Raw genomic sequence first — 25,337 nt, 5'->3', positions numbered from 1 at the left:
ATCACGCGATTGGTGAGTTAGAAGTGAATATCGGGTGGCTTCGGTTGGTATCGGTTCCATCTGCGAGGATCTTCGTCCCACTGTAATTCTTGGGGCTCTGTCACGGCGCCCCTCCCCAACGGGAGAGAAAGAGCGAGTCGCTGCGGTGCTCTCTCGACTGCCAGTCGACGTTCGTAAATGGCGACGTACCGATATCGAATGCACGTAACGAACTGGTGAATCGTCGTACGTGATGACGGCTCGTCACTGAACCTCGGACGGCGATGGGCACGCAAAAGCCGGAAGAATGGGCGAATTTGCTGATCACACGTTTCGAGGAACAGGTAGATCCCAGCTGTGACTCGAACTACAAATCTGTTTAGCTTTCCTTTCTTGTCCTATTCGTCTTCCCTCTCCGTGACCGCCCCCTCTCTTTCTCACCTACCCTCTTCCGGTGCTTTCTTTCATTCTTTCTCACTCTCTTCCTCTATTTACTTTTCACTCTGTGTTCTTTTTAATCCCTTTCTCTATTGTTTCTTTTTTCTCAGCTTCTTTTTTTCTATTACGCCTCCCTTCTTTAGTAAATTATTAATCTTATTACTTTTCTTTCATTCCTCATTTTCATGGACTATTTCGAAGAAATGGCAGTTAACGTTAGAGGAAATGATTATTCTATGAAGGTGCAGAAAAACCGGTGACGATCAATCTAATTGCTCATATAAATTTAGCTAGATATTAGATTTTGTGCGATTGACGTGATTCCTGTGTTAGTGACTATGAAGCAAGTGTGAAAAATTTAATTTTCTTTGCAAGTGAATATTCGACAAGTGATGAGAAGTTACGACGTTAAGTGACATGAGTAATATTGAATCGACAATTTTGACAGGAGTCAGTTCTCTTTAATGCTAAATTTCATAGCAGTTTTTTGTTTCACGACAATCAGTCCAATTCTTTTCATATCCTGTCTGATGAGGCAAGGTATAGAATAACTAAATGTTTCTACGAATTACTCATGTTCAGGGCAACAGTTGTTTAGCTGAAATTGGGAACAAGATCATTTAAAATTGTGCTTGCAAAGTTTCTGAAATGCGTATTTACTGTATTTGACATATTTTCCACGGTTTTTCTTTTTCCTTTTGTATTAGCGGGAAAAGAATAACGATATGAAAGTATATAATTATGGAAAGCTAGTATTTAGATAGTATCTAAAGATAGTGTCTATTTGTCCAATGTAGCAATTGTATCTCGCTTTCCATATTTCAAGATTTATTTCAAATGTAAAATAGATCTTGAATGACGCAATGACCCTAAATCAATCTCATAGGTTTCACAGTAGGTAAAATGGTATTAATACTGAAATTTTAGTTATTGTTATTAACCTTGTTATTGGAATAGTTATTAATGATTGATATCATTATTTCCCTGAATACATCGTCATTCGTTTGTTGATTCGTTCATTCATGGGAAGATGCTTTCTCGCGGTCTCCTCCCTCTACACGCCGTACAGTCCACGGTTTGACCTTCGCCCCTTCTCCCTTTCCTCTCCACCCCATCAGCTATTCAGTTAAGGTATATACAGGGTGTTCCAAACTCCATATACTATTTTAATAATTTTTTGAGAATATTATTTAGTCATGTAACTAAATAAGTTACAGAATTATCATATTTATTTGCAATTAAAATAATGAATTTTTTCAAATTGTACGAATAACTGAAAAGTCGATGCAATTAATATTTAATAACAGTAAAGATTTAAGTATTATATTATTCAATGGTAATAAACTAAAATCTATTTTCAAACTCAAAATTACTTTTATTTTTTCTAGTTCTCGTTAGTTGTTTCAAAACAACGGAAAAACATATATTTTACAATAATTATATAACCTTGTTCATATTGTATACATTTATTTTACACTTGTAGTTATTTTATTACTTGTAGTATTGTTCAAAAGAATAATATTTAAGAAAATAGCAACGAAACGAAGTATTTAGTGCAAGGAAGTTTAGGAACGAGTTGTTGGGATACCCTATAGAGTTTCATTCCCCGTCCCGTAACCCCTTTATACCTACACACCGGCGCTTCCGTCGTGTCACGGATACATGAATGAAAATTGCGTTCACTTCGCGCACAACTTATCGAAGAATTTGAATCTGTGATTCAAATGCACTTAAATACGATCAAATATTATTACATGAACATACATGTAACTTTCAGGTTTTGTTTTAAAGACATATGCCATTGCAGCGATGACTTCGATCGGTCAACATATATACATGCATATAAATGCATATAAAGAACTGAATAAGTGTTTTGTAAATGCTCAATATGTATGATTCACGAGTTTAATTTTAACTATCATTAAATTTTTATTTACGCAATTATACGTCATGTGTCAAATCTTAGGATATAAATTTAAAAAAATATTTTTCCTATAGATATTTCTTAATTATATCTAGCAATTTGTTGCACAATGATCAATTTTATATATTATTGAATAAACGTAAAAAAATGGGAAGGAAGGAATATGTAATATTGATATCAATACTAATTTTTCCTTACTATACTTATATAGTAATTAAAAAGTCAATTCTTTTATTAAATTTTCTAAATTACACTTTATATTTTGTATATTACATTATTTATTTATGTTGATGGAATCAATGGATATAGGAGAATACAATTATTTATTTCTTTCAATTTACCATACTTTTTATATTTTAATTCCTAATTTGTAGAACTATAAAATTAAAGATTTTTTATGATTTTATTACGTTGACATTTCAAAGTACTGTATATTTAAATTTTAATATTTTGTATACAGTTGCCGTGTCGCAGTGACCCTCAAAACACTCATTCTCGTATAAACGAAGAGAGAAACAAAAAATGCCTGATACAAATTTCTCGATACCGTTTCTCTCTTGTAATATCCAGCCTTACCAAAGTACTTCAAGGTGTAAATGAAATGGTGCCATGTATTGGGGGTCAACGAATATTTCATAGTACAGATCAAGATCGGCATTGCTGTGAATCTATTATTATTATTTTAGACACTTTGGAAAAGTGTCTTGCAAATCAACCAAAAGATACAGCTAAATTTGATGAGGCTATGAATGTCAAATTTTTGCTTAAAGAGATATGCCAGTTTATAGGTATTGATGCTTTAACTATAGTTAATATAATTCTTTATATATAGGTGTTGTTTATAGGAAACAAGAATTAAAAACAAACAATTCTATTTTTAGATGTACCAAATGATAATCCACAGAATGCTCTTTTAAAAAATTTGGCAAGCAAAGTTTTGTTTGCATTAAGTTTAAATTTCTTTAATGCCGTATTTAACAGAATATCATCCAGACTTCAGGAGTTAGCAAAATGTGGAGATGAAAATGCCGACTATAGTGATATCGAATTAATTCAACATATTAATGTGGATGTCTGTAGGCTAACAAAACTTTTAAATGGTAATCCTTTTTTACAATAATTACATATCTATTCATTTGACTAAAGTATTATTTTCATATGCATAGAAATATAAAATATGAAATATAATTGCAAGATTATTTAATATGAATCAGTATATAGATGTTTTATATTTTTAACAATAAGAATAAAATAAATGAATAATTATATTACTTACTATATAATACATAATTCTTCTACCAACATAAAACTGTTAATGTGTAATGATGTTTCTATTATTATTTCAGAAACGATACAAAAATTTAAACAACTTAAAAAGTCAGCACATATAGTTCTTATGAATTCTCTGGAAAAAGCAATTTGGAATTGGATGGATACTTATTCTCATGAATTCACCGATCTTCAAATAGAACCTCATGAAGAGCTTGCAAAAGCATGTGAAGAATTATTTGACATTCTTGATACATTCGCTGACAATAAAAAGGGAAGAGCTGCAGCTGTTTGGTCTTTACAAATTATGCTTCTCATACTTTCACCAAAAGTTTTAGAGGAAATAGTTAACGCTGACTTTGGTACTCTTTGTTCACCAAGGCATTCAAAGAAAAAGCAGTTTATTGACAGTGTTAGAAAAGGCCTAGGAATGCATGGTAGCTCTAATAGGCAATTAGTGGAAGCTGCAGCAGTTACTTGTATCAAGCTTTGTAAAGCATCAACTTACATCAATAATCTAAATTCAAATAATGTTATCTTCATACTTGTTCGACATGTTATGAATGATTTAATGGCACTAGTTTTTAATCCAGAAAAAGTATTTTCACGTGGTCAAAACTACGTTGCCCAAGACATCGACCTAATGATAGACTGTTTTGTTAGCTTCTTTCGCATCAAACCTCATAACAACGAAGTACTTAAAGTCTGTTTGAACCTGAATCATCCACTGACATACCAGTTTGTCTTGGTTAGCTCACTATACAAGTAAGGAAAAAGATTTTATATATGTGCATAAAAATATGTAGCTTGAAGTTTAAAGGAGTGAAATAAGAACTGTTTAAGTATAATTTTGTCCTCATTATTTTAAAATAAAATAAATATATTTCTTTAATAACTTAAATCAGATATTATGATGAATTATATAATTATTATAATGAATTTTCCATTTTAGAATTGTAACTCAACCAAGACTGCCATGGTGGCCTCAAATAGATCTTCTGTATTCTCGTAGTGCAGAACTTAGGAATATGTTTACTGATATTTTAAATAAAGTCACACAGAATTACATATCACATACACCATTACGAATGATTCAAAGCTTAACACTTAAGAGTAAGGAACAAAATAAATACAGAGACCGTGGAGAAGAAATATCAAGTTATAGAAATTTACTTTTATGGATGGTAAAACTTATTCATGCTGATCCTATGTTATTGTTGAATGTAAGTGCTATTGTATAAAAATACTTATTTGAATTTATAGAGTGATTGTTGTATTTATATTACAATATTATATATATTTTATAAATATCTCACTTATTTTATAGAATCAAGGCAAAGCTGGTCATGAAATTCAAAGCTCGACTTTAGAATTAATTAATGGTTTAGTTTCTTTAGTTCACCAACCAACAATGTCAGATATTGCTAATGAAGCCATGGAAGCATTATTAGTATTACATCATCCAAATAAAATAAAAGCATGGAACCCAGAAGCACCAATTAATACATTTTGGGATGTTAGCTCACAAGTTCTGTTCTCAATTTCCCAAAAATTGATTCAGCATCAAATTGTTAATTATACTTGTATATTAAAGTGGCTTAGGGAAATACTAATTTGTAGAAATGCTTTTCTGTCACAAAATAAGGATTATGCTAATGTGGGTAGCCAGATTGCTGTTTGTAAGCAAGCACATATTAAACTTGAGGTTCGTTTAAAATTATATTATTAAATTATATTTTTTCAAAATATTGTTTTTCATAAAACAAAATTTTATCGATATATGAATTTATTATAAATGAATTTAATTAATTTATTCCAGGCAAATTTATTATGTTTTCATTTTTTAGGTTGTATTTTTTATGTATTTATGGAGTATAAATATGGAAGCAGTTTTAGTATCAATGTCTTGTTTTGCATTGCTTTGTGAAGAAGCAGAAATTCGTTGTGGTAGTGATGAAGTAGCAGTAACTTGTTTACTTCCAAACTATCACTTATATCTCGAATTGGCACAAGCTTCTACTGTGTTAATCACTGGTGAGTTTAAATGTTCAAAATATCATTATTTCAATTTATCCTTATATAAAGTATCCTATTTTCCAAAGTAGAAGCAGAAATTCGAATCGAGAAACAAATGCAATATATCACAATTTTAATTTTATTTTATTATAATATAGCATACAAAAAAGAAATATGTTTTTACTTTCAAACTTGTTCTTTGACTTTTTATTTACTTTTAAGTAATTATGTTTTAAATAAAATCATAAAATATTAAAAATTAAACAAAAAAGAGACACATTACTAATGATTTAAAAAGGAAAGATTAATATAAGGTAATATTGTTTTTCTTATATTAGTTTCGATTCGGGTATCTACTAACAATGATTTTACTTGAATTCAAACATTCATTCATGAATTTTTGAATTCACTTTGTATTTTGATTAGTATAACCCTTATATGGCTGCAGTAGAGTATTAAAGACCTTGTTACCATAACAGCCAGCGGGGAAAGTAAGATATGCTATCACGATCATAATTATGGTAAGTGTTGTTCAAAATGTAAACATTCGTATACATGTATAAAATTAAGACTACATTTTTTATTTTATTTATGATATTTGATGTATAGTTGATTTATGATTAAGATTAATACATTTTATGAGCATATTGCATCCATTCTAGGGCGCGCGGCATTACAAAAAAGAATTATGGCCTTATTGAGGAAGATAGAACACTGTGTAAATGGTGTACAGCCTGTATGTATATATATGTAATTAATAATTTATATTTTTTTAAATGATTTACATTAGTCATCTTAATTTAACATTTTAATTAACATTTTAATTTAAAAATTGTTTTCTGAAAAAATATAAATCAAATTTACAACTTTTATAACGTTATTTTTATAAACATTGATATAAATAAATTTATACAATTTTAGGCGTGGGAAGAAACATTTAGAAATTGGGAAGTAACTTTGCGACAGTTAGTGAAATCTAAAACAGAGGATGGTCAGACGGAATCATCTCACCGAAGTACGGGAAAGCGAAGAGCATCACATCAAAATTCAGAACACGAATTAGAAGAACAAATAAATGAATGGGCTAACATGACAGGATTCCTCTGTGCTTTAGGTGGCGTATGTTTACAGAAACGCTCACCAAATAGACCATTATCAGGAATACCTCCAAATCTAGAACCAAAAAGAAGTTCAAAGCAACAAGAGCCCACACCTTGTTTATCAAACCCAAGTCAGGAAGTGCAATATTGTACGCAATTTGTTTATCATTTACTGCGTCTATTGATTTGTAACAATGAAAAATTTGTAAATCAGATTCAAAAACACGTTAAAGAATTGGTTGGCCATGAAATGAGTCCTGCATTATATCCTATACTTTTTGATCAAATTAAAAGTATAGTTGAAAAATTTTTTAATCAACAAGGACAAGTTATAGTAATGGATGTTAATACTCAATTCATTGAGCATATAATATTCATAATGAAAAATATTCTGGATTCTAAAACAGATCAACCTTCTGAATACCTTGGAATGACTAGTATAGAAGGAATGATGTTAGCAATTGTCAGATATGTCAGGCATTTGGATATGACTCTGCATCCTATTCATATTAAAACAAAATTATGCCAACTTGTTGAAGCAATGATGAAAAGACGAGATGACTTAGCCTTTCGACAGGAAATGAAATTTCGAAATAAACTTGTAGAATATTTAACTGATTGGGTGATGGGTGCTACTCATCAGATTACACTGTCGACTAGTGGAGATTTTACAGCTTATACACGGTAAATAATTTTTCTATAAGGAGTATCTTTATAAAAAGAAACTTTTTTTATTGAACATGATGATAATTATTCTATTATACATTACATATGTAGTAGAAATTTATATAAAATATTAATTCACATTTGAGTAAGAAAGAAATATTATCGAAAAATATTTAGTCAATAAGTAATATTAAACAAATTTAACTGTATGTTTGTAATAATTTAATTTGTTGAATACGTAGTTTTGTTTATTAAAAAGTAAAACATTTAAATTAATTTATTTTATATTAACTACTTGGTATAACCTTGTAATATTATATTAAATTCTTTTTACTTTCTAGAGATTTAGATCAAGCATGTATGGAAGCAGTTGGTGCACTGTTACGAGGTTTGCCTCTGCAACCAGAAGAATCCGACCGTGGTGATTTAATGGAAGCAAAATCTCAATTATTTTTAAAGTATTTTACTCTTTTCATGAATTTATTAAACGATTGCAACGAAGCAACCAGCGAAGAAAAAGAAATTGTGTCTCAACAACCACGTATAACTAGTGGCAAATTATCTACTTTACGCAACGCTACTATACAAGCAATGAGTAATCTTCTCAGTGCAAATATTGACAGTGGTTTGATGCATTCATTAAGTAAGTAAAATTAAAGTTTATATATACATGTACACGTATATGTTAATTGGATTGAATTTTTTTTTTATTTTTTCAATTCTTTATGTTTTTCATATTCTCGTATTTATAGGTTTGGGTTATAATCCAGATTTACAAACACGAGCAGCATTTATGGAAGTTCTCACTAAAATTCTTCAACAAGGAACGGAATTTGATACATTAGCAGAAACAGTATTAGCTGATAGGTTTGAGCAGTTGGTTCAACTTGTTACAATGATCAGTGACAAAGGAGAATTACCTATTGCAATGGCTTTAGCTAATGTAGTAACAACAAATCAAATGGATGAATTGGCACGAGTTTTTGTTACATTGTTTGATGCGAAGCATTTATTATCTTCCCTTTTATGGAATATGTTTTATCGTGAAGTTGAAGTTTCTGATTGTATGCAAACATTATTTCGAGGAAATAGTCTTGGAAGCAAAATTATGGCATTTTGTTTTAAAATTTATGGTGCCAGTTACTTACAAAATTTATTAGAACCTCTAATCACGCCACTATTAGATAATCCAACGACTGGTTTTGAAGTTGATAGTGCAAGAATAGATGCAAATGAAGATATAGAAAAGAATGGTCGAAATTTGATTGCATTAACCCAAAAAGTATTTGATGCTATAGTATCATCAGCTGATCGGTAAGTTATTAGGAATTGCATAATAAATGTTAATATTTATATAAATCTATTTTTAGTATTAGTTGCAATATTTATTATTGAATTTATTAATGTTATTTAAATTTAGCTATTACATGTTAAGATTATTATTAGTAAAGATATAGTTTTATATATATTTGTACTTCTAACATTATATTAGTTTCATTATATTTTTTCAGATTTCCCCCACAATTACGGTCTATGTGTCATTGTTTATACCAAGTACTCAGCAAAAGATTTCCACAATGTCCACAAAACAATATTGGAGCTGTAGGAACTGTAATATTTTTACGATTTATTAATCCAGCTATTGTATCACCTCAAGAAATGGGCATTGTAAATAACCCTGTACCTCCTCACATTAAAAGGGGCCTCATGCTAATGTCTAAAATTCTTCAAAATATTGCAAATCATGTAGAATTTAGTAAAGAACAACACATGTTACCATTCAATGACTTTTTACGAGCGCATTTCGAAATTGGAAGAAGATTTTTCATACAAATAGCATCAGATTGTGAAACAGTCGATCAAGCCAGTCATCCGATGTCGTTTGTATCGGATGCCAATGTTTTAGCATTACATAGATTACTTTGGAATCATCAAGAGCGAATTGGCGATTATCTTAGCAGCAGTCGGGACCATAAAGCAGTAGGTAGAAGACCTTTTGATAAAATGGCTACATTATTAGCTTATCTTGGTCCTCCAGAACATAAACCAATTGATTCACAGTGAGTAACAATGCTAAATATGTTTTTCTTGTTATAAACCATTGTAGTATATGCTATTTATATAACTGTTAATTTAAATATATTTTTTTGAATAGTTTACTGTTTTCTTCATCTTATGCACAATGGTCAAACATTGATATGTCTTCAACTAATTTTGAAGAAATTATGGTGAAACGTAATATGCATGAAAATGAAGAATTTAAAAGTATTAAGAATTTGAATATTTTTTATCAAGCAGGAACTAGTAAACAAGGATATCCAGTGTTTTATTATATTGCTAGACGTTACAAGTATGTATTTTATTTGTTTGTTAATGTATATATTACAGATTTGAGAATATATTTGTTTGATTTTATACATATATATTTCACTGGATGAATTTTAGAGTAATATCAACATTGGTTAAAAATAGTAATTAATTTTTATATTGTATATTAAAGAATATTATTTAAATAAATCATTCCTTATATTTGTATAAAAAATAACATCACAATGAAATAATTGACGAATGTTTTTATCACATATCTAATTTTGTAAGTATATTTATATAATTTTGTTTATATCTTTTTGTAGGATTGGTGATACAAATGGTGATTTGCTAATATACCACGTTATTCTTACTCTAAAACCATTTTGCCATTCTCCGTTTGAATTGGTTGTTGATTTTACTCATACATGTTCAGACAATCGATTTAGAACTGAATTTCTACAAAAATGGTTTTATGTATTACCCAAAGTTGCCTATGAAAATATTCATGCTGCATATATCTATAATTGCAATAGTTGGGTGAGAGAATATACTAAGTTTCACGATAGAATCTTAGCACCGTTGAAAGGTAATAGAAAGGTAGTTTTCATTGATGGACCGGGTCGTTTAAATGATGTAATTGATGTCGATCAACAAAAATTGCCTGGAGCTACGTTATCTCTTGATGAAGATTTAAAGGTTTTTAACAACGCTTTGAAACTTTCTCATAAGGAGACTAAGGTATCCGTAAAAGTTGGACCAACTGCGATACAAATTACCTCGGCGGAGAAATGTAAAGTATTATCGCATTCCGTTCTTTTAAATGATGTTTATTATGCATTTGAAATAGAAGAAGTTTGTTTAGTAGACGACAATCAATTTACATTGACTATTTCAAATGAAACTGGCCCGTTATCTTTTATTTATAATGAGTGTGATAGTATTGTAAAGGCTATAATTCATATAAGAAACCGATGGGAGTTATCACAGCCAGAATCTGTATCTATTCATCCACAGATAAGACCTAAAGATGTACCTGGAACATTATTAAATATGGCATTATTAAATCTTGGTAGTTCAGATCCAAATTTACGAACAGCAGCATATAATCAATTGTGTGCTTTAACTGCAACTTTCGATTTAAAAATTGAAGGACAATTGTTGGAAACATCTGGACTTTGCATACCATCAAATAATACCATATTCATCAAACATTTAAGTGAAACTTTGGCTGCAAATGATCCTCATCTTACTTTGGAATTTTTAGAAGAATGTATACAAGGTTTCAGATTGTCAAGCATCGAATTAAAACATCTTTGTTTAGAATATATGACACCATGGTTAAATAATCTTGTTCGATTTTACAAACCGAATGACGAAGGGGGAAAACGTCAGAAACAAGTTATAAAAATTTTAGAAAAATTAATTACATTAACCATTGAAGAGGTAGAAATGTATCCAAGTATACAAGCTAAGATATGGAGCACAATCGGAAGATTGCCAGACCTAATAGATACAGTCTTGGATAATTTTATTCAACGTAGTGTGAGTTTCGGCCTTGGTTCTCCTACAGTTGAAATAATGGCCGATACTGCTGTAGCTTTGGCTTCTGGTAATGTTCAACTAGTAGCGAAGAAAGTAATAGGAAGACTCTGTCGAGTTGTAGATAAGACTTGTACTTCTCCAACACCGTTGTTAGAACAACATACAAGATGGGATGATATCGCTATTCTAGCGAGATATTTATTAATGCTATCTTTCAATAATTGTTTGGATGTAGGAAAGCATCTACCATATTTGTTTCATACAGTAACGTTTCTAGTTTGTTCCGGAAGCCTGAGTATGCGTGCTTCTACTCATGGTTTGGTTATCAACAGTATTCATTCACTGTGCACTTGTAGCTCCCCTTCCTTTTCAGAAGATACTTATCGAATATTACGAATGAGTTTGGATGAATTTTCTCTTCCAAAATTTTATTTACTTTTTGGAATTAGTAAAGTGAAATCTGCTGCGGGCACAGCATTTAGATCTAGTTACAGACATTCGAATGAGAAATGGTTCAGCAACGAGCGCAGTGTCACAGGAACACATGATAAAGAAAGACTTTCGTTAACTAGTTTAGAAATTATTACGGATGCTCTTCTTGAAATTATGGAAGCTTGTATGCGGGACATTCCACAATGTGATTGGTTAAAAACTTGGACCTCTTTAGCGAGAAATTTCGCTTTCTGTTTTAATCCCGCTCTGCAGCCTAGAGCTTTGATTGTTTTCGGATGTATCAGTAAAAGTATAACTGATCAGGATATGAAACAGCTTTTAAAGATATTAGTAAAAGCACTCGAGAGCTTTAATGATATTACTTTGTTAGAAGCAATCATTATGTGCCTCACTCGATTACAACCACTGCTTAGACCTGTAAGTTGCATTCTGTTATGTATATATAATATTTATAATATGATAAAAAAGCTTTTTATTAATGCAAATTATATTTCTATATTATAAAAAAATTATATTATGGTAGTTGAATTCTGAATTTGTATAAAAGATTAAATATTAAGTTATTCTTATAAAATTTAATAATTAATATAAAGTTAACATTCATATCAATAGTTTCAATATTTTTAAGGAATCTGCTATACATCGATATTTATTTTGGGTTGCAACATCAATTCTTCAGTTAGATGAAGCACCTTTATATGCTTGTGGTTTAGCACTTCTTGAGCAAAATTTGCATACTTTAGATTCCCAAGGAACTTTCGATGATAAGGTAATACTTTGTAAATAGCATTAAATAATTATTATATATTTTTTATTGTTATATCTATTATTGAAATTTTTTAGACCTTGGAGCAAGTTATGATGTCAACACGTGTACCTTTAGAATGGCATTTTAAACAATTAGATCATGCTGTAGGTCTTTCATTTAAATCTAATTTTCATTTTGCTTTGGTTGGTCATCTTTTAAAAGGATATAGACATCCTACACCTACTACTGTTACAAGAACAGCTAGAGTATTGACTATGCTGTTAGGTATTGTTGCTAAACCATTTAAGAGGGACAAATTCGAGGTTACATCAGAAAGTGTGGCATATTTGTCTGGTAAGTTAATATGGATTTTTTGTTTATCAATTGAAATTTATATAATAATATATATTTATGTCTAATTAGCATTAGTATCTGTATCTGAAGAAGTGCGGAGTCGATGTCATATTAGACATGCTGTTACCAAAAATGCAGAATCTGGTAGTACGGATTGCCTTGATATTTTGCTTCCACATAATATGGTAAGTTATCTCTAGAATTTATGTGTCAGCCATATTGTAACTAAGAGTACCTAAGACATTTAAAAGATTTTATTTTAATGTTCCATCAATTACACATAATCAAAATTGTATTTAGTAATTTTTGAACTTTATTTAAATAGGAAAATGAAAAATAAAAAGTTTATATTCTTCATACAATGGAATGATATTTTGTTATTTAATAATAGTAAGAAAGTTTTTTTCATTTCTTTTTTTTATTCATAATAGTGCACAACACAAATTTTAATCTGTAATATCCATTGTGTAATTTTTATAGTTTACTTTCTTGAAAACGAATCCGTAATCAAAATTGTTCTACCACCCTCAGTTTTCGAAAAAATGAGTTTTTCCAAAAACATACGATTTTTGGCCAAAATGAAGTATTACATAAATGCTAGGAGGTTCATTGTTGCCTTACAAGTTAGGCGAGAATAGCTCGAGTTTTGTTCATAATTATAATTATTTGTTTTTCTGAATAATCATAATTAGACATCAGATTTTTAAAATAAGCCACCGAGCGTATTTTCTACGCACTATTCTTGCATTTTTACAAGAAGATCTTTATATGATACGAATTTGCTATACAGTATCGTATTCTGTAGGTTTTTCTAAAAAAGAAACTATGGAATAGAATTACCTAAATAGTTTTCAATTCGATTAGATCGAAAAAATATTCGTCGGTAACGTCTATACGGGGGGTTTTACCCCTAATAGCCATTAGCATGCTTCTCTATCCTTAACAGTGCCGTAGTTACGCGTAATCCAAATGCCAAGTGCAATGGAACTAACATACAATAGTTTACGAAAACAGGATATTACGTACACAACACGACCAGGACTGACAGACCCCTCGCATTGACACCGAAAGTATCATCAACCCAACGACGCCCCAAATGATGCGTAATTTCGCCTTGAATTTTAGATTCGAAGAAAAATGACCTATGATTCTTTCGACCGATCGCGAAAACGTTCTATCTAATAAGCGGAGTTGTGAAATGTAAGAGAAAAGAATTTAGAAATTAGAATTGAGAAATTAATACGAAAGAAATAAGAAAAAGGATATGAAACGAGTGAAGAAAACAATAAAAACAGTAAAAGAGGAATTAAGGACTACGAAGGTAGTCTGAAAAACCAAAAGTCTACAAATATTATATATATGTGTACATAAAAAAAAATGTATATATATATACATATACATAAAAAAATATATATAATACTGACCGTTAATAATTACTTTTCTTCTATAATAACCAAGAATTTCTTGATTTCTCGTTTTCATTACAAATTTATGCTGTGAGCAATTTGTTATTAACAATTTTAATTTGTTAATAATAATTTGTATAATTTATACATGTTTAATAAACTATAACTGCATTTGCACTTCCATAGGATAAATTTCCATGATACGTATATGTTTGTCAAGATATTTTTATTTTCTTTGTATTTTTGGCTAAAATGAAGTATTACATAAAAAGTAAAAGCGTTAGAAGATACACTCCCATCTTAAAAGTTAGGTAGAAATTTATTTTTTAACAGCTTTATATTAAAAGGTCATTGGTATTTATATATTAAATAACGAAATTGTTTCAAATTATTAGTGATTTAGAGAACTATTTTATAATCTTACGATTAGTGTAAAAAAGTGTATGAAAACATATAGATGTTATAGATATAAAAAATGAGATCTCCTGTAAAATGATGTAGTGTCGTTTATGTACAACTACGGATATGAGTAAATTAGATATGCGAACAATGGCTGCGTGGCGGGAAAATCCCGCTTATGGCTTTCCTGATATATATTTTTCTGACCTGTCAACATTAAAGATCATCCTAATATATAATATCTGTATGATTTCTTCTTCGGAAAAGCTTACAAAATACGCTACTCTGTAGCAGATTTGTGTTAGATAAAAAACATTTTGTAGAAATGCAAGAATATGCATAAAAACGCTGCTCCGAAACTTATTTTTAAACTTTGACGACTAATTATAATTATTCATTGATAAATCTTGGGATACTCTAATCTAACTTGTAAGGTAACGATGAACCTCCTAATATTCTTACTTTTTAAGTAATACATCATTTTAGCCAAAAATTACGCGTTTTTAGAAAAATTCACATTTTTCGAAAACTGAGGGTGATGGTGCAATTTTGATTGTGGGTTCGTTTTCAGGAAAGTAAATTCTACAAGAATCACTTATTGGATATTACAGATTAGAAAGAAAGTTAATATTTATTGGACAGTGCAATCAGTCATTTGGTTTATTGCTAGTTTGTGTTTGAACAATTATTGGCAAAGAAATGTATAAAAATTCTATTAATTTGATAGCCTTAATATTTAATAGATTAATATGATGCTATTGTATGTTATTTATTGTTAGCTGTAATATTATAGTGGGTCAAATTTTGCTTATTTCTATCTTTTAATTTTCAAGTTTTTATGTGTATATAATAATATATGTTTAAGTATTTCATATGTAGTTTCTTTAGTTTTCTATTAATAATCATATTTTTGCATTTATAACTGTTAAAAATTGTTCTGAATTTTGTTGTTAGTTGGAATGTTGAAAGTAATAAGGAATATATCTTTTATGACATTGAGGGTTATTTTTCTATCTCTTTCTTTCTTCGTTATTTTCACTTAAAATATGTTAAATTAATAGGAAGAGAATTAATAAATTTAGTAATACTTAAAAATAAATACCATTTAAACTATACTTCCAAATTTCAAATGAATATATACATATATTAAATATTTAATATTAAAATGTTAAGAATATAATTTTGATGTATTGAACACTATGATATAGGATACGTCTAATACAACATCTAGTAATCCTACTAATCGCCGACAAAAGTCATGGGATCTACTTGATCAATCTGCACTCACTCAAGCTAGACAACAAAAACAGTATTCTACTCATCAGGTATGTTTTATTTGTAAAATATAAATGAAATTTATTTATAAAGGCATCTTTTTCATAATAAGGTATATGCATGTAACAATATTCATATCTGAATAATGTTTAAAATCATTAATGATAATTTACCATCATATAAAAAGAAATACTTAAAATTTGTTTATAATAATAATAATGATATATGTTGTACGTACATATACAAATACTATGTTTATAGTATGTTATTTTTATAAATTTGTCGATGAATTGGGTTTCCTCTGATTTCAATGAGTTACATGTGTATAAGAAGATTTGATTGTATGGTAACAAATATCTTTTTATAAATATCTCGGAAACTAAGGTCAATTGATCATAATTGGTAGAGGAAAAAATAGTTCCAAATATTGCCCTTTATAAGATACTTAAATGCTATTATAATTGGAGAGTACTCAGTTTGTCGACATTTTACTTGTCGTATGTAATAACTTTACCTTTCTGTGTCATATATTTTTAAATAAAAAATTGGTTATTGGTTTAGCAATTAATAATTATGCAAGAAAATATTAACATTATGTAAACAAATTTTTTGTCAGATTTTTATATTGAATATATTTTTAGTCATTTATTAATATAATAATATTGTAATATTATTTTTATATTATGAGATTATTCTTTGTTTTATATTTCTATTTGCATGTAATGATTTATTATATTATATTATTTGATCCTAAGATATCTGATATTTTAAAATAAGATTTAAAAATAAACGGATAAATTAAACAAAATTCGTAAATTAAAAATAAAGTACTATGAATTTAAAAATTATTTAATAAATAAGAAATATTTATGTTTTTTAAATTAAAATGGAACTGTCAATACTTGAATATTTTATAGTATATTTCAAAAAGGCAAATTTCAATTTTATGTTAAGTAATATTGTTGTTCTGTATTCTTGTATGTATCACTGTTTACTCTTTCGATGTCTATCCTCGCATCTACCTTACGTCTGTCTGGATTGTGTAAAACGCAACTTGTCATTTATACATATCATACATCAATTTGTTCAAAAATGATGATGTATGCGTCATTGACAAGACGGGACGGATTTTATTTAAAACGCAGCGATCCTTTTCTGTACCAACTGCAAAGGAAACAAAACCGAACGAAGAAGCTGAACCGAAGGTAGTTTTTATTCACTAATAATTTTAATCGTTTTCTTTTTAATTTGTTAATATCTATGTTACTCATACAATTTTTCTTTCCTTTTTTTTAAGGCAAAGTTGTCGAATAGACTGGATTCTCATTGATTTTGATAATTTTTAAATATGTCACTAAGAAGAATATTTTTAACTAGTCTTTCTTTTATATACAGTAAGCTGTTAGTTTCCAAGATATTAGAAAATTCCTTTACTCCTATCAAATTGGTTTCTACCCATATTCATGCATTAAAAATTTGAACAAATTTTTCACTAACTTGTTCAGCATGGAAATCAACAGGGTTATTACAGTTTGTACACTATTGCTTTGAAAAATAATTGATACAAACAATTTTTTGATCAATAGTCATCAATGATTTTTGTAATCAGATCATGCAGCTATACTTTTATAATAATGAATTAAGTATAATAGTACCAAACGAAGTTTGCTGATATTTCAAAAACTTAGTAGAAGAAACGTTACTCAAAATGTTATTTACTCTAAATTTGATAACATATTTCAACTTTATATAAAAAAACCGGGATGTACCAGTACATTAATGAGTTCTTGGATATCCAAAATAATATACTTTATGATATATTTAAATAAAGTCGATATTAGTGCGAATTCACTTCATCGACAACTTTATCCTTTAGAGTTGTTGGTATATAGTTAGTGAATTTATATATATGAGTGAATAGGATGTTTTCATTTTTAGCACACCTGTAAGTTTTAATTGCTTTGGATCATTTTTTTTCGATTTTCAGCTTCTAACAATAAACCTCATGTCTACTTGAACATTTATCGCATAATTCCTTAACTTAATGTATGTAAGTTGAAAGTAGAACTGTTGAAATAATCAAACACTAAATTATCCTGCCCTTGGTCAACTAAAATTTGTACAATTCGTTATAATTAAAAAAAAATTCATTACTTTTCTAAACTATTAAGTAATACAAATTTATATATTTTTAGACGTATAATAAATTTTGAGTCTTTAAAATATAATTAATTACCTTAATTTGTTTATTTTGCGAAATTCGTTCCAAGGTTGAATTCAGTGTATATAACAAAGACAATAAAGTGAAAACAAATTGAAAGTAAAAAAAATAATTTGAATATATAAAATTATCAAACCTTTTTTATAATCTCATCGATTTTGATGCTCTTGAAATATCTTCTAAATGGCGTTATTTCAAACAATTTTTTTCGTTGAGAAAATTGATGATCGGCTGCATTTTCCGAGATTCGGAACAGAATATAATTTAAAATTTGCTGAGTAAAATCTTTTATATTATTGTTCAATATATTTTTTGTTATTAATAAAACTAATGGAATAGTTGAAACATGACATGAAAGAAAACTTTTCCATAGACTTAACAAAATAGTGTTTTATCTTTCAATAATACAATATTTATTAATTTTATATTAATGGAACCATTACAAGGAACATGCTATATACATAATAAAATACGTATGTGCGTATTAAAATTTTCATAATTTGTACAGAATCGAAGTGCCAGAGTGAGCGTGAGCAACGAAAATAATGTATTGCTCGATCCAGAAGTACTGACAGATTTTTCAATCCAAACTTTGGTTTTAACTGTTCTGGTCACTCTAGTTAAAAATACAACCGACGAAAATGAACAACGTATTCTTTACGAATATCTTGCAGAAGCTTCAGTGGTATTCCCAAAAGTTTTTCCAGTAATGTAAGTTTTATTTTAAGCTTTTTTTTAAATATTTTTGATGAACTATATGTTGAAAGAAACAAGGAAAGCTATTAGTAATTGTCAAATATCACAGAAAGTTAATGTGATTTTTAGAATTTTAACGTTTTAATAGCTTTACTTTTCCTATTAAATATTCTGTTATTTTTTCAAATATATAATTATAATTATTGTTATATAATTTTAAAAGCATCTAACTTTCATTTTTGTAGATTTGATCTGTTAAATAAATCAAACTTCTGATTATAATTTCAACATTTTTTATATTCTATCTTATTATGGTAGTTGTTGAGTAAATAATTTGGAGATGGGTTCATCTGATAATTTAAAGAGGGACAATCTTTCTTGAGTTTAAAAAATCAGTTTTTTTTTTCTTTTTCTGGCCTATTTAAATATGAATTTAAATGTTCTAGTTTTTCAGATTTTTGTTTATGAAAATTGGCCTAAATACTTATGTAAAATATAATCTTTTAATCTAAAATAATGCAATCTTATCAGTTTATCAAAATTGAAAAATTGGACACGACATATGTTAATTAATATAATATAAATTAATATATTTAGTTCAAATCCTGTTTGAATAAAATGGCTGCTTTATCTTAAAAATATTCTATTTTTTATATAAAATAAATGTGCAAGAGTAATGAACTAAACATTATCATTTTAGAGGAATATTGTGTGTAACACATGATATGCTTAAATTGATATGTAAAAAAGTTGCATATATTTACTGGAATATTTAATATTGTATTGTTGAACATTGTTGTTTTAATGAATTAAAATTTGTTTACAGCCACAATTTACTTGATGCAAAAATTAATAGTGTATTATCTCACTGTCATGATCAAGGTATATTGAATTCTGTACAAGCAATTATACAAAATATGATTGCATGTGAGGATGCAAGTCAACAACAGTTACATTACTTACAAAGTTGTGGGTTTGGTGGATTATGGAGATTTGCAGGTCCATACACAAATGTAAGTATACATGTATCTTAATATTATTTAACAAATAACCAACTTTTGCTAATATCTTACATATTAATTAAGTTATTAAAATTAATAATATTACAAATTATATTAATGTATGTATATAAAAGTTTTGTTATATTTTAAAATTTCGAATCATATTTGTTGTAGTCTAATTGCACAGCTGAAAGCGCACAATTATTTGTTAATTGCCTGGAAGCCATGGTAGAAACGTGTTTACCAGTAGATGAACCTGAAATATTAAATAGCAATGAAATGTCGAGTGAAAGATGTAAACGATCCGACAGTCATCAAGAAGTCGCACAAAAAGACAAACCTTCGACTTATAATACTGATCGGGCAAGTTCTCGTGCTGTTTCAGAAAGAATAGAAGAAACTTCTCGAAGTAGTGCTTCTTTCATTCACAGAGAGTAAGTAAATAATAGTGATCGACCCAAATATGTTTTAAACAGAAGCATGAAATAAAGCAATATTCATTTTTATTATATAATGAAAGAAATATTGTTTTGGAACATATATTCAAATAATGTTTAGAGCAAACGCAAAATGTTTATAACAATAGTAATTTTAGTCGTAGTATAGATAGCAGAGGAAATGTTTCATTGGATTCTGTGAGTCAAGGAGAAAATACTAGTAACAGTTCACAACCTTAGCGATTAGTATGTGAACCTAAGAAACAGTGCGGTAAACATGGGCGAAAAGGACAAGTTGCTCGGAAATTGCAAAGACAATTAAGGTATGTTGAATACTTCAAATTGTAAAACAATTGATTGTGTAATTTCAAGAGTAAAAGACATGATGCTAAATGACGGATTTTTAAAAGTTAATATGTTGTTTCAACAAAATATATTGTTACTTTTTATATTTAAAATTGTTAATTTTATTATTTATTTTTGTAATTATGATAAATGTAAAATTGATTTACTACATAAATTATAGTATTGAATATTTAAAATTAATGATATTATCTGTACTTTGTGATTATTATATTTCTATACATATATAATATTTATTATACTAAAAGTAAATTAGACAAATTTATGTATAAGATCATTATATACTTTATTACATAATAATTTTTATACTCTGTACTGTATTGAAAAATTACAATATTCTGCAAATATTTTTTTTCCTACTTTTACTATATTCATTAAAAATATGAGATCATCATATTTAAAATCTAATTTTTCACAATTATATCCTATATTCCTGCTATATATGTATGCCGTAAAATTAACTTTATCTTAGAAAAAAGAAAATAAAAATACATGAATCATGTACTACATTATGCAGTTGTATTTGTATATTTAATTATGACAAATTTAGGATTTTGTGGCTACAACTATCTTGAGAGATGGGTTTCCAATAATTATCTATCTTTTCTATCACTCATTTATCCGAAAATAATTTGAAAATTAAAGTAAAAAGCATTCATAAATTCAAAAAATTCAAGGCAAAGGTGAAAAGTGTGAATGAGATACATAGAAAGCTAAATAGCCACTATTCTATTTGCAATAATATAAACATCACTTCTTTTGTATTTTTTAGATCATTAAAAACTCACAATGGTTGAAATATAAAAAAATTATTGACTATAATGAAATAATAATTTAATGTAAAATGGTTTATAAATGTTTGCACTTTACCTGGTCTACTCTTGTACAGTTGTCATGTGTGAATCTATATCGCATATTTCTTTTAATATTTTCATTCAAAGACCATTTAATAATAGAAAACATTTATTAATGAAAGTTGATAAAGAATTTATTAAAAAGATACTAGTAGAGTTAAACACACAATTTTCAATAAAAATAATATTTACAATGTGAAAGGTAGCTATCTGATGTAATTTTGCTTTTTCTTCTTTCAAATAACATTCATATCACAGTACCAATTATAGCAAGATATGTAGAATAAAACAATTCTTATTTTAATTTAAGAATATATTTTCATTTTGTTACTTTAAGCTTTAAATGAGCTCATATGCATTATTAAATTATATAATATAGAAATATGCTTTAACTCGGTATTTAAATTATATTATCAAATTCTTCACATGCAATTTGATAGAAATTACATTAATAATATCAAGTTACACGGGACATGAATATTTTAAATAATATATGTCTTTCTTTATTTAAGTCAGTACTATTTATGGATGATGCAATTTTACCTTCTTTTATAATAATATTCTATAATATTTCATATATCTTTTTCTTCTATGCATTTAATAATTTTTCTTATTTTAATCATTTTTCTTCAATATACTTAATATATATTATGTTTGGTTATTTATCATTTTTTCAGCTAGAACCAATCCTAATCGGTTCCTTTATTTAACTGTTTTGAAAAGAACCAATTAAATTTTGAATTCTCTGTATCAGGAACATGAAACTCGCATGAGACTTATGCTGGCTGCAAATTACAAGGTCTGTTTTGTTTGCAAATGAAGGGCAATACTAGTTTAAGTAGTAATTGAAATTATGTACATATTTTTTATCATACTAAGATACATATATTTTCGATTCAGGAACACAGATGTTTTGGCTCCGTGTTATTGCTGCAACATGTCGAATCAGTTTAATCCAATGCCGTCCACTTCACGTTAATGTACCCACTGGAATGGAAACCCACAAGCGCAATCTGTTAGTACACTTATTTGATTATTAGCGAAATATTTCACTAAATTTGTGTTATTTTTAAATTTACGTTTAATACAACGATTAATTATAAATTTGTGATAATATAGAATGAAATTACAGAACGAAGTCGATTATCGGCTTTTAATACACCAGAGTTATTTTATATGAACAACGATTTTTAAAAGTAGAATTATTTAAACTTTTGTAATTAAACAGTTTTTGTAATTAATCGACATAATTCATAGTTTCATGGCAATAACTGAATATTCATGGATATTTTTATTCCTTTCCAACTAAATATTTTTATATCATAGAAGAATCTGTTTCTATTTCTGAACAAATTTAATATAGTATCACGTTATTAGAATAAAATGATTATATGAATAGTTTATCAGGGAAATCTAATTAAACGAGTTTATTTTTTCGCAATATTTAGTGGAAGAAACGGTATTTTCTGACATATACTAAGTTCCACATAAACTTGTTTACGCCAACAAAATGAATAATAAGAATGTTATCTTATAGTGTAATAAAAAGAAGCGGTAATTAAATCGAAACAAACGTGTTTTAACGAAAATATAGTATGGGCACCGATAAGTTAAATCCTCGATGAAGAAGTTCCATTGATGTGGCAATGAGTGTTCACAACGCCTGTGTAAATACAGAACTTTTCTACATACATAAAGACATAATATCTCAAGAGGAATGTATTTATGAAAATAACCACGAATGTTCCATGTTATCAGATATTACAAGGAAAATGCAGTTTGACTAGAATAGAATTCTGGATCAGTGCAAAATCCTTCAAATAGTATATAGTGTATGAAAAACTTATATTTCTTTTCATATTTATTCTTTGAGTGTGATTGTATTCTGTTTGAGAAATCGGTAGAGTATATGTGCGTTTTACGCGATTGCAATTGCGATTGCAAATGTCGCGTTTGTTTTTGAATAAAATTTCGAGGGGGTCAGGAACTCACCTCTCGAATATGATAATTGCAACCTCTTGCACTTGCCCATTATTTATGAAGCATACATATATTTTTATATTGTTAATATTTAATAAATTTAAATAATGAACTTTAATTGAGAATTTTTTCTTGTTAATGTAATAATTAATAATATTTATTCGAAATGTTACTTGAAGATATGTGAATATTCAGAAGATATATATTGCAGATGTCAGAGAAAAAGTGACAAGGGGTTGACAATTTAAAGATGCTCTGGACCAGTATGCGTCCGGTACATTTGAGCCTCCTTTCGGCTTAGGATGCTCGAGCAACCGAACGGTTATTTCTAGAGTTCTCAAAACGAAACACCAATAATTCTATTGCCTACCACTTATTAAAGTACAAAGCGAGATAACACGTTATTTCTCCCCGAAGTGTGTAAAGGCACATGGGGATATCTTATTAGTAATTAGTGAAAAAACAAGCGAATGCAGCAATAGAATACCTGTAACGAACTCGATAATGCGTTTGTACATAGTATATAAATATATTATATGCAGGTCGTTTCGTAAGTTGTCAAATAATGGCTAATGGAAAATTCAATGAGATTAAAATATCATGCATTATATGTTTGAAAATGATTTTGTTTTAATAGTATTCAGTATTGTAAATCGCACAAAAGTTTTGTTTCTTAAAAAGCACATATTTAAGAGTGCTGAATTTTCTCTTCGTAATTGACGTAAAGCTTACGGAATACTGCATTCGAGAAATAATAATTTAAATTAAAAATGAAATAGCTCGCCATGTTTTCATACGACTATTGATTATTAATATTCTAGGAATATTAGCAGATAAAAAGATATCCATGTAGCGAATCTAGATAGTTATAATACTGTCATTTTCTTCCATGTTATTCGCTAGATAATAATATTTCTAATTCACCATAAATTTAATGTAAAACGTTTTTCTGAATGTAATCAAAATTAAGGTACACTTTGTTAATTTTATTTGCTTTACCTGTCCTTTTATACCTATGTTTTAGAAAGTATTTATTTTCAGAAACTAATACTCTTCTTTGTGATTTTATACCAAAAATATAAATGTCATCTTAGATCACAATATTAATCATTTTCATCGTATTGAACATAAATATGTAAGATGAAATATTAATACTAAAAAAACTTAATATTACAATAGATGTGTGTATTTTTTAAGTATCATTAATTAAAAGTTGACATTCAATAGTCTATTGAAAACATTAATTATTGGTTTATTTATTAAAATATAGAAGTCAACATGTTATCTAAACCATATCTTATGAAATACTCTGTATATATACACAAATACACTATATAAATATTTGTATAGCACATGCACATTTTGGAGATTTATAATTTTATGAAAATGAAATTGTTTCTAAATTATCAAATAAGAGAATACTATTAGGGAAGATGTTCTAACAACAATAGAGCACAAAGTTGCACAGTACTTAAGTTACGAAATGTATACAATGGGATTCCAGTTATCTGGATTGCTTACTTTTGCAAACTAGATCTCAAAATCTTTGTTATAAATTTTAATGAAGTACTCTATTTTTAGGGTTTTAAATGGTTTAATAAATTCTGTCAAAAATTTATTCTCTCTATATGAACAAAAAAGGGAAACGACTTTGTTGAGTTTAGGGTTTATACTTTATACTTTATTTTATACTTCCTATGATAGAAATAAACAATTTATAGAGTTAGTGTATTAGGTGTTTCCATTCTAGGGTGAAAGACAGGAGGTTTCCTATTTTGTTGATTATTAATGTTTGATGTGATTATTTTAGTGACCTGTATTTATCCTGTCAGCAACTTTGTTGAATAGGGTGATTGATGATTGAATAAGTTTACTGTTTTATCACACTGTCCACCATGCTATCACT

The 25,337-nt window shown here is 28.1% G+C and overlaps 1 protein-coding gene across 4 annotated transcripts; it reads left to right on the top strand.

The window, feature by feature from the left end:
• Nucleotides 1–40: 40 nt before the first annotated feature.
• Nf1 (neurofibromin 1) lies at nt 41–23,185 on the top strand. Of its 4 annotated transcripts, none has more exons than XM_017897552.1 (27): nt 41–323; nt 2,802–3,129; nt 3,223–3,441; nt 3,688–4,375; nt 4,563–4,833; nt 4,938–5,315; nt 5,458–5,644; nt 6,106–6,147; nt 6,289–6,362; nt 6,548–7,410; nt 7,734–8,035; nt 8,145–8,706; nt 8,904–9,452; nt 9,548–9,742; nt 10,026–12,114; nt 12,326–12,466; nt 12,541–12,799; nt 12,869–12,984; nt 15,813–15,929; nt 17,025–17,084; nt 18,609–18,811; nt 19,623–19,809; nt 19,972–20,231; nt 20,393–20,557; nt 22,129–22,250; nt 22,352–22,466; nt 22,989–23,185. In XM_017897552.1, the coding sequence occupies exons 1-24, from the start codon at nt 264–266 to the stop codon at nt 20,472–20,474; spliced, it is 8,232 nt and encodes a 2,743-aa protein (XP_017753041.1). In that variant the 5' UTR covers nt 41–263; the 3' UTR covers nt 20,475–20,557; nt 22,129–22,250; nt 22,352–22,466; nt 22,989–23,185. The 4 variants fall into 4 exon arrangements, with proteins under 4 accessions (XP_017753041.1, XP_017753039.1, XP_017753038.1 ...); XM_017897550.1 differs by having other exon boundaries at nt 16,998–17,084; nt 22,206–22,250; XM_017897549.1 differs by having other exon boundaries at nt 16,998–17,084.
• The last annotated feature ends 2,152 nt before the right edge of the window (nt 23,186–25,337 follow it).

This window comes from Eufriesea mexicana, unplaced genomic scaffold (assembly GCF_001483705.2).
Source record: "Eufriesea mexicana isolate 0111107269 unplaced genomic scaffold, ASM148370v2 scaffold515, whole genome shotgun sequence".
Classification (NCBI taxonomy): Eukaryota; Metazoa; Arthropoda; class Insecta; order Hymenoptera; family Apidae; genus Eufriesea; species Eufriesea mexicana.
This window is presented reverse-complemented; position numbering and strand designations above follow the sequence as displayed.

What these genes read in the sequence shown, in the direction of transcription:
- Nf1 (XM_017897550.1), top strand. Translation starts at nt 264, where the DNA reads ATGGGCACGCAAAAGCCGGAAGAATGGGCGAATTTGCTGATCACACGT. An exon ending in GTGTAAATGGTGTACAGCCT is followed by an intron (nt 6,363 to 6,547) that starts GTATGTATATAT and finishes ATACAATTTTAG; the next exon opens with GCGTGGGAAGAAACATTTAG. An exon ending in TACAACCACTGCTTAGACCT is followed by an intron (nt 12,115 to 12,325) that starts GTAAGTTGCATT and finishes AATATTTTTAAG; the next exon opens with GAATCTGCTATACATCGATA.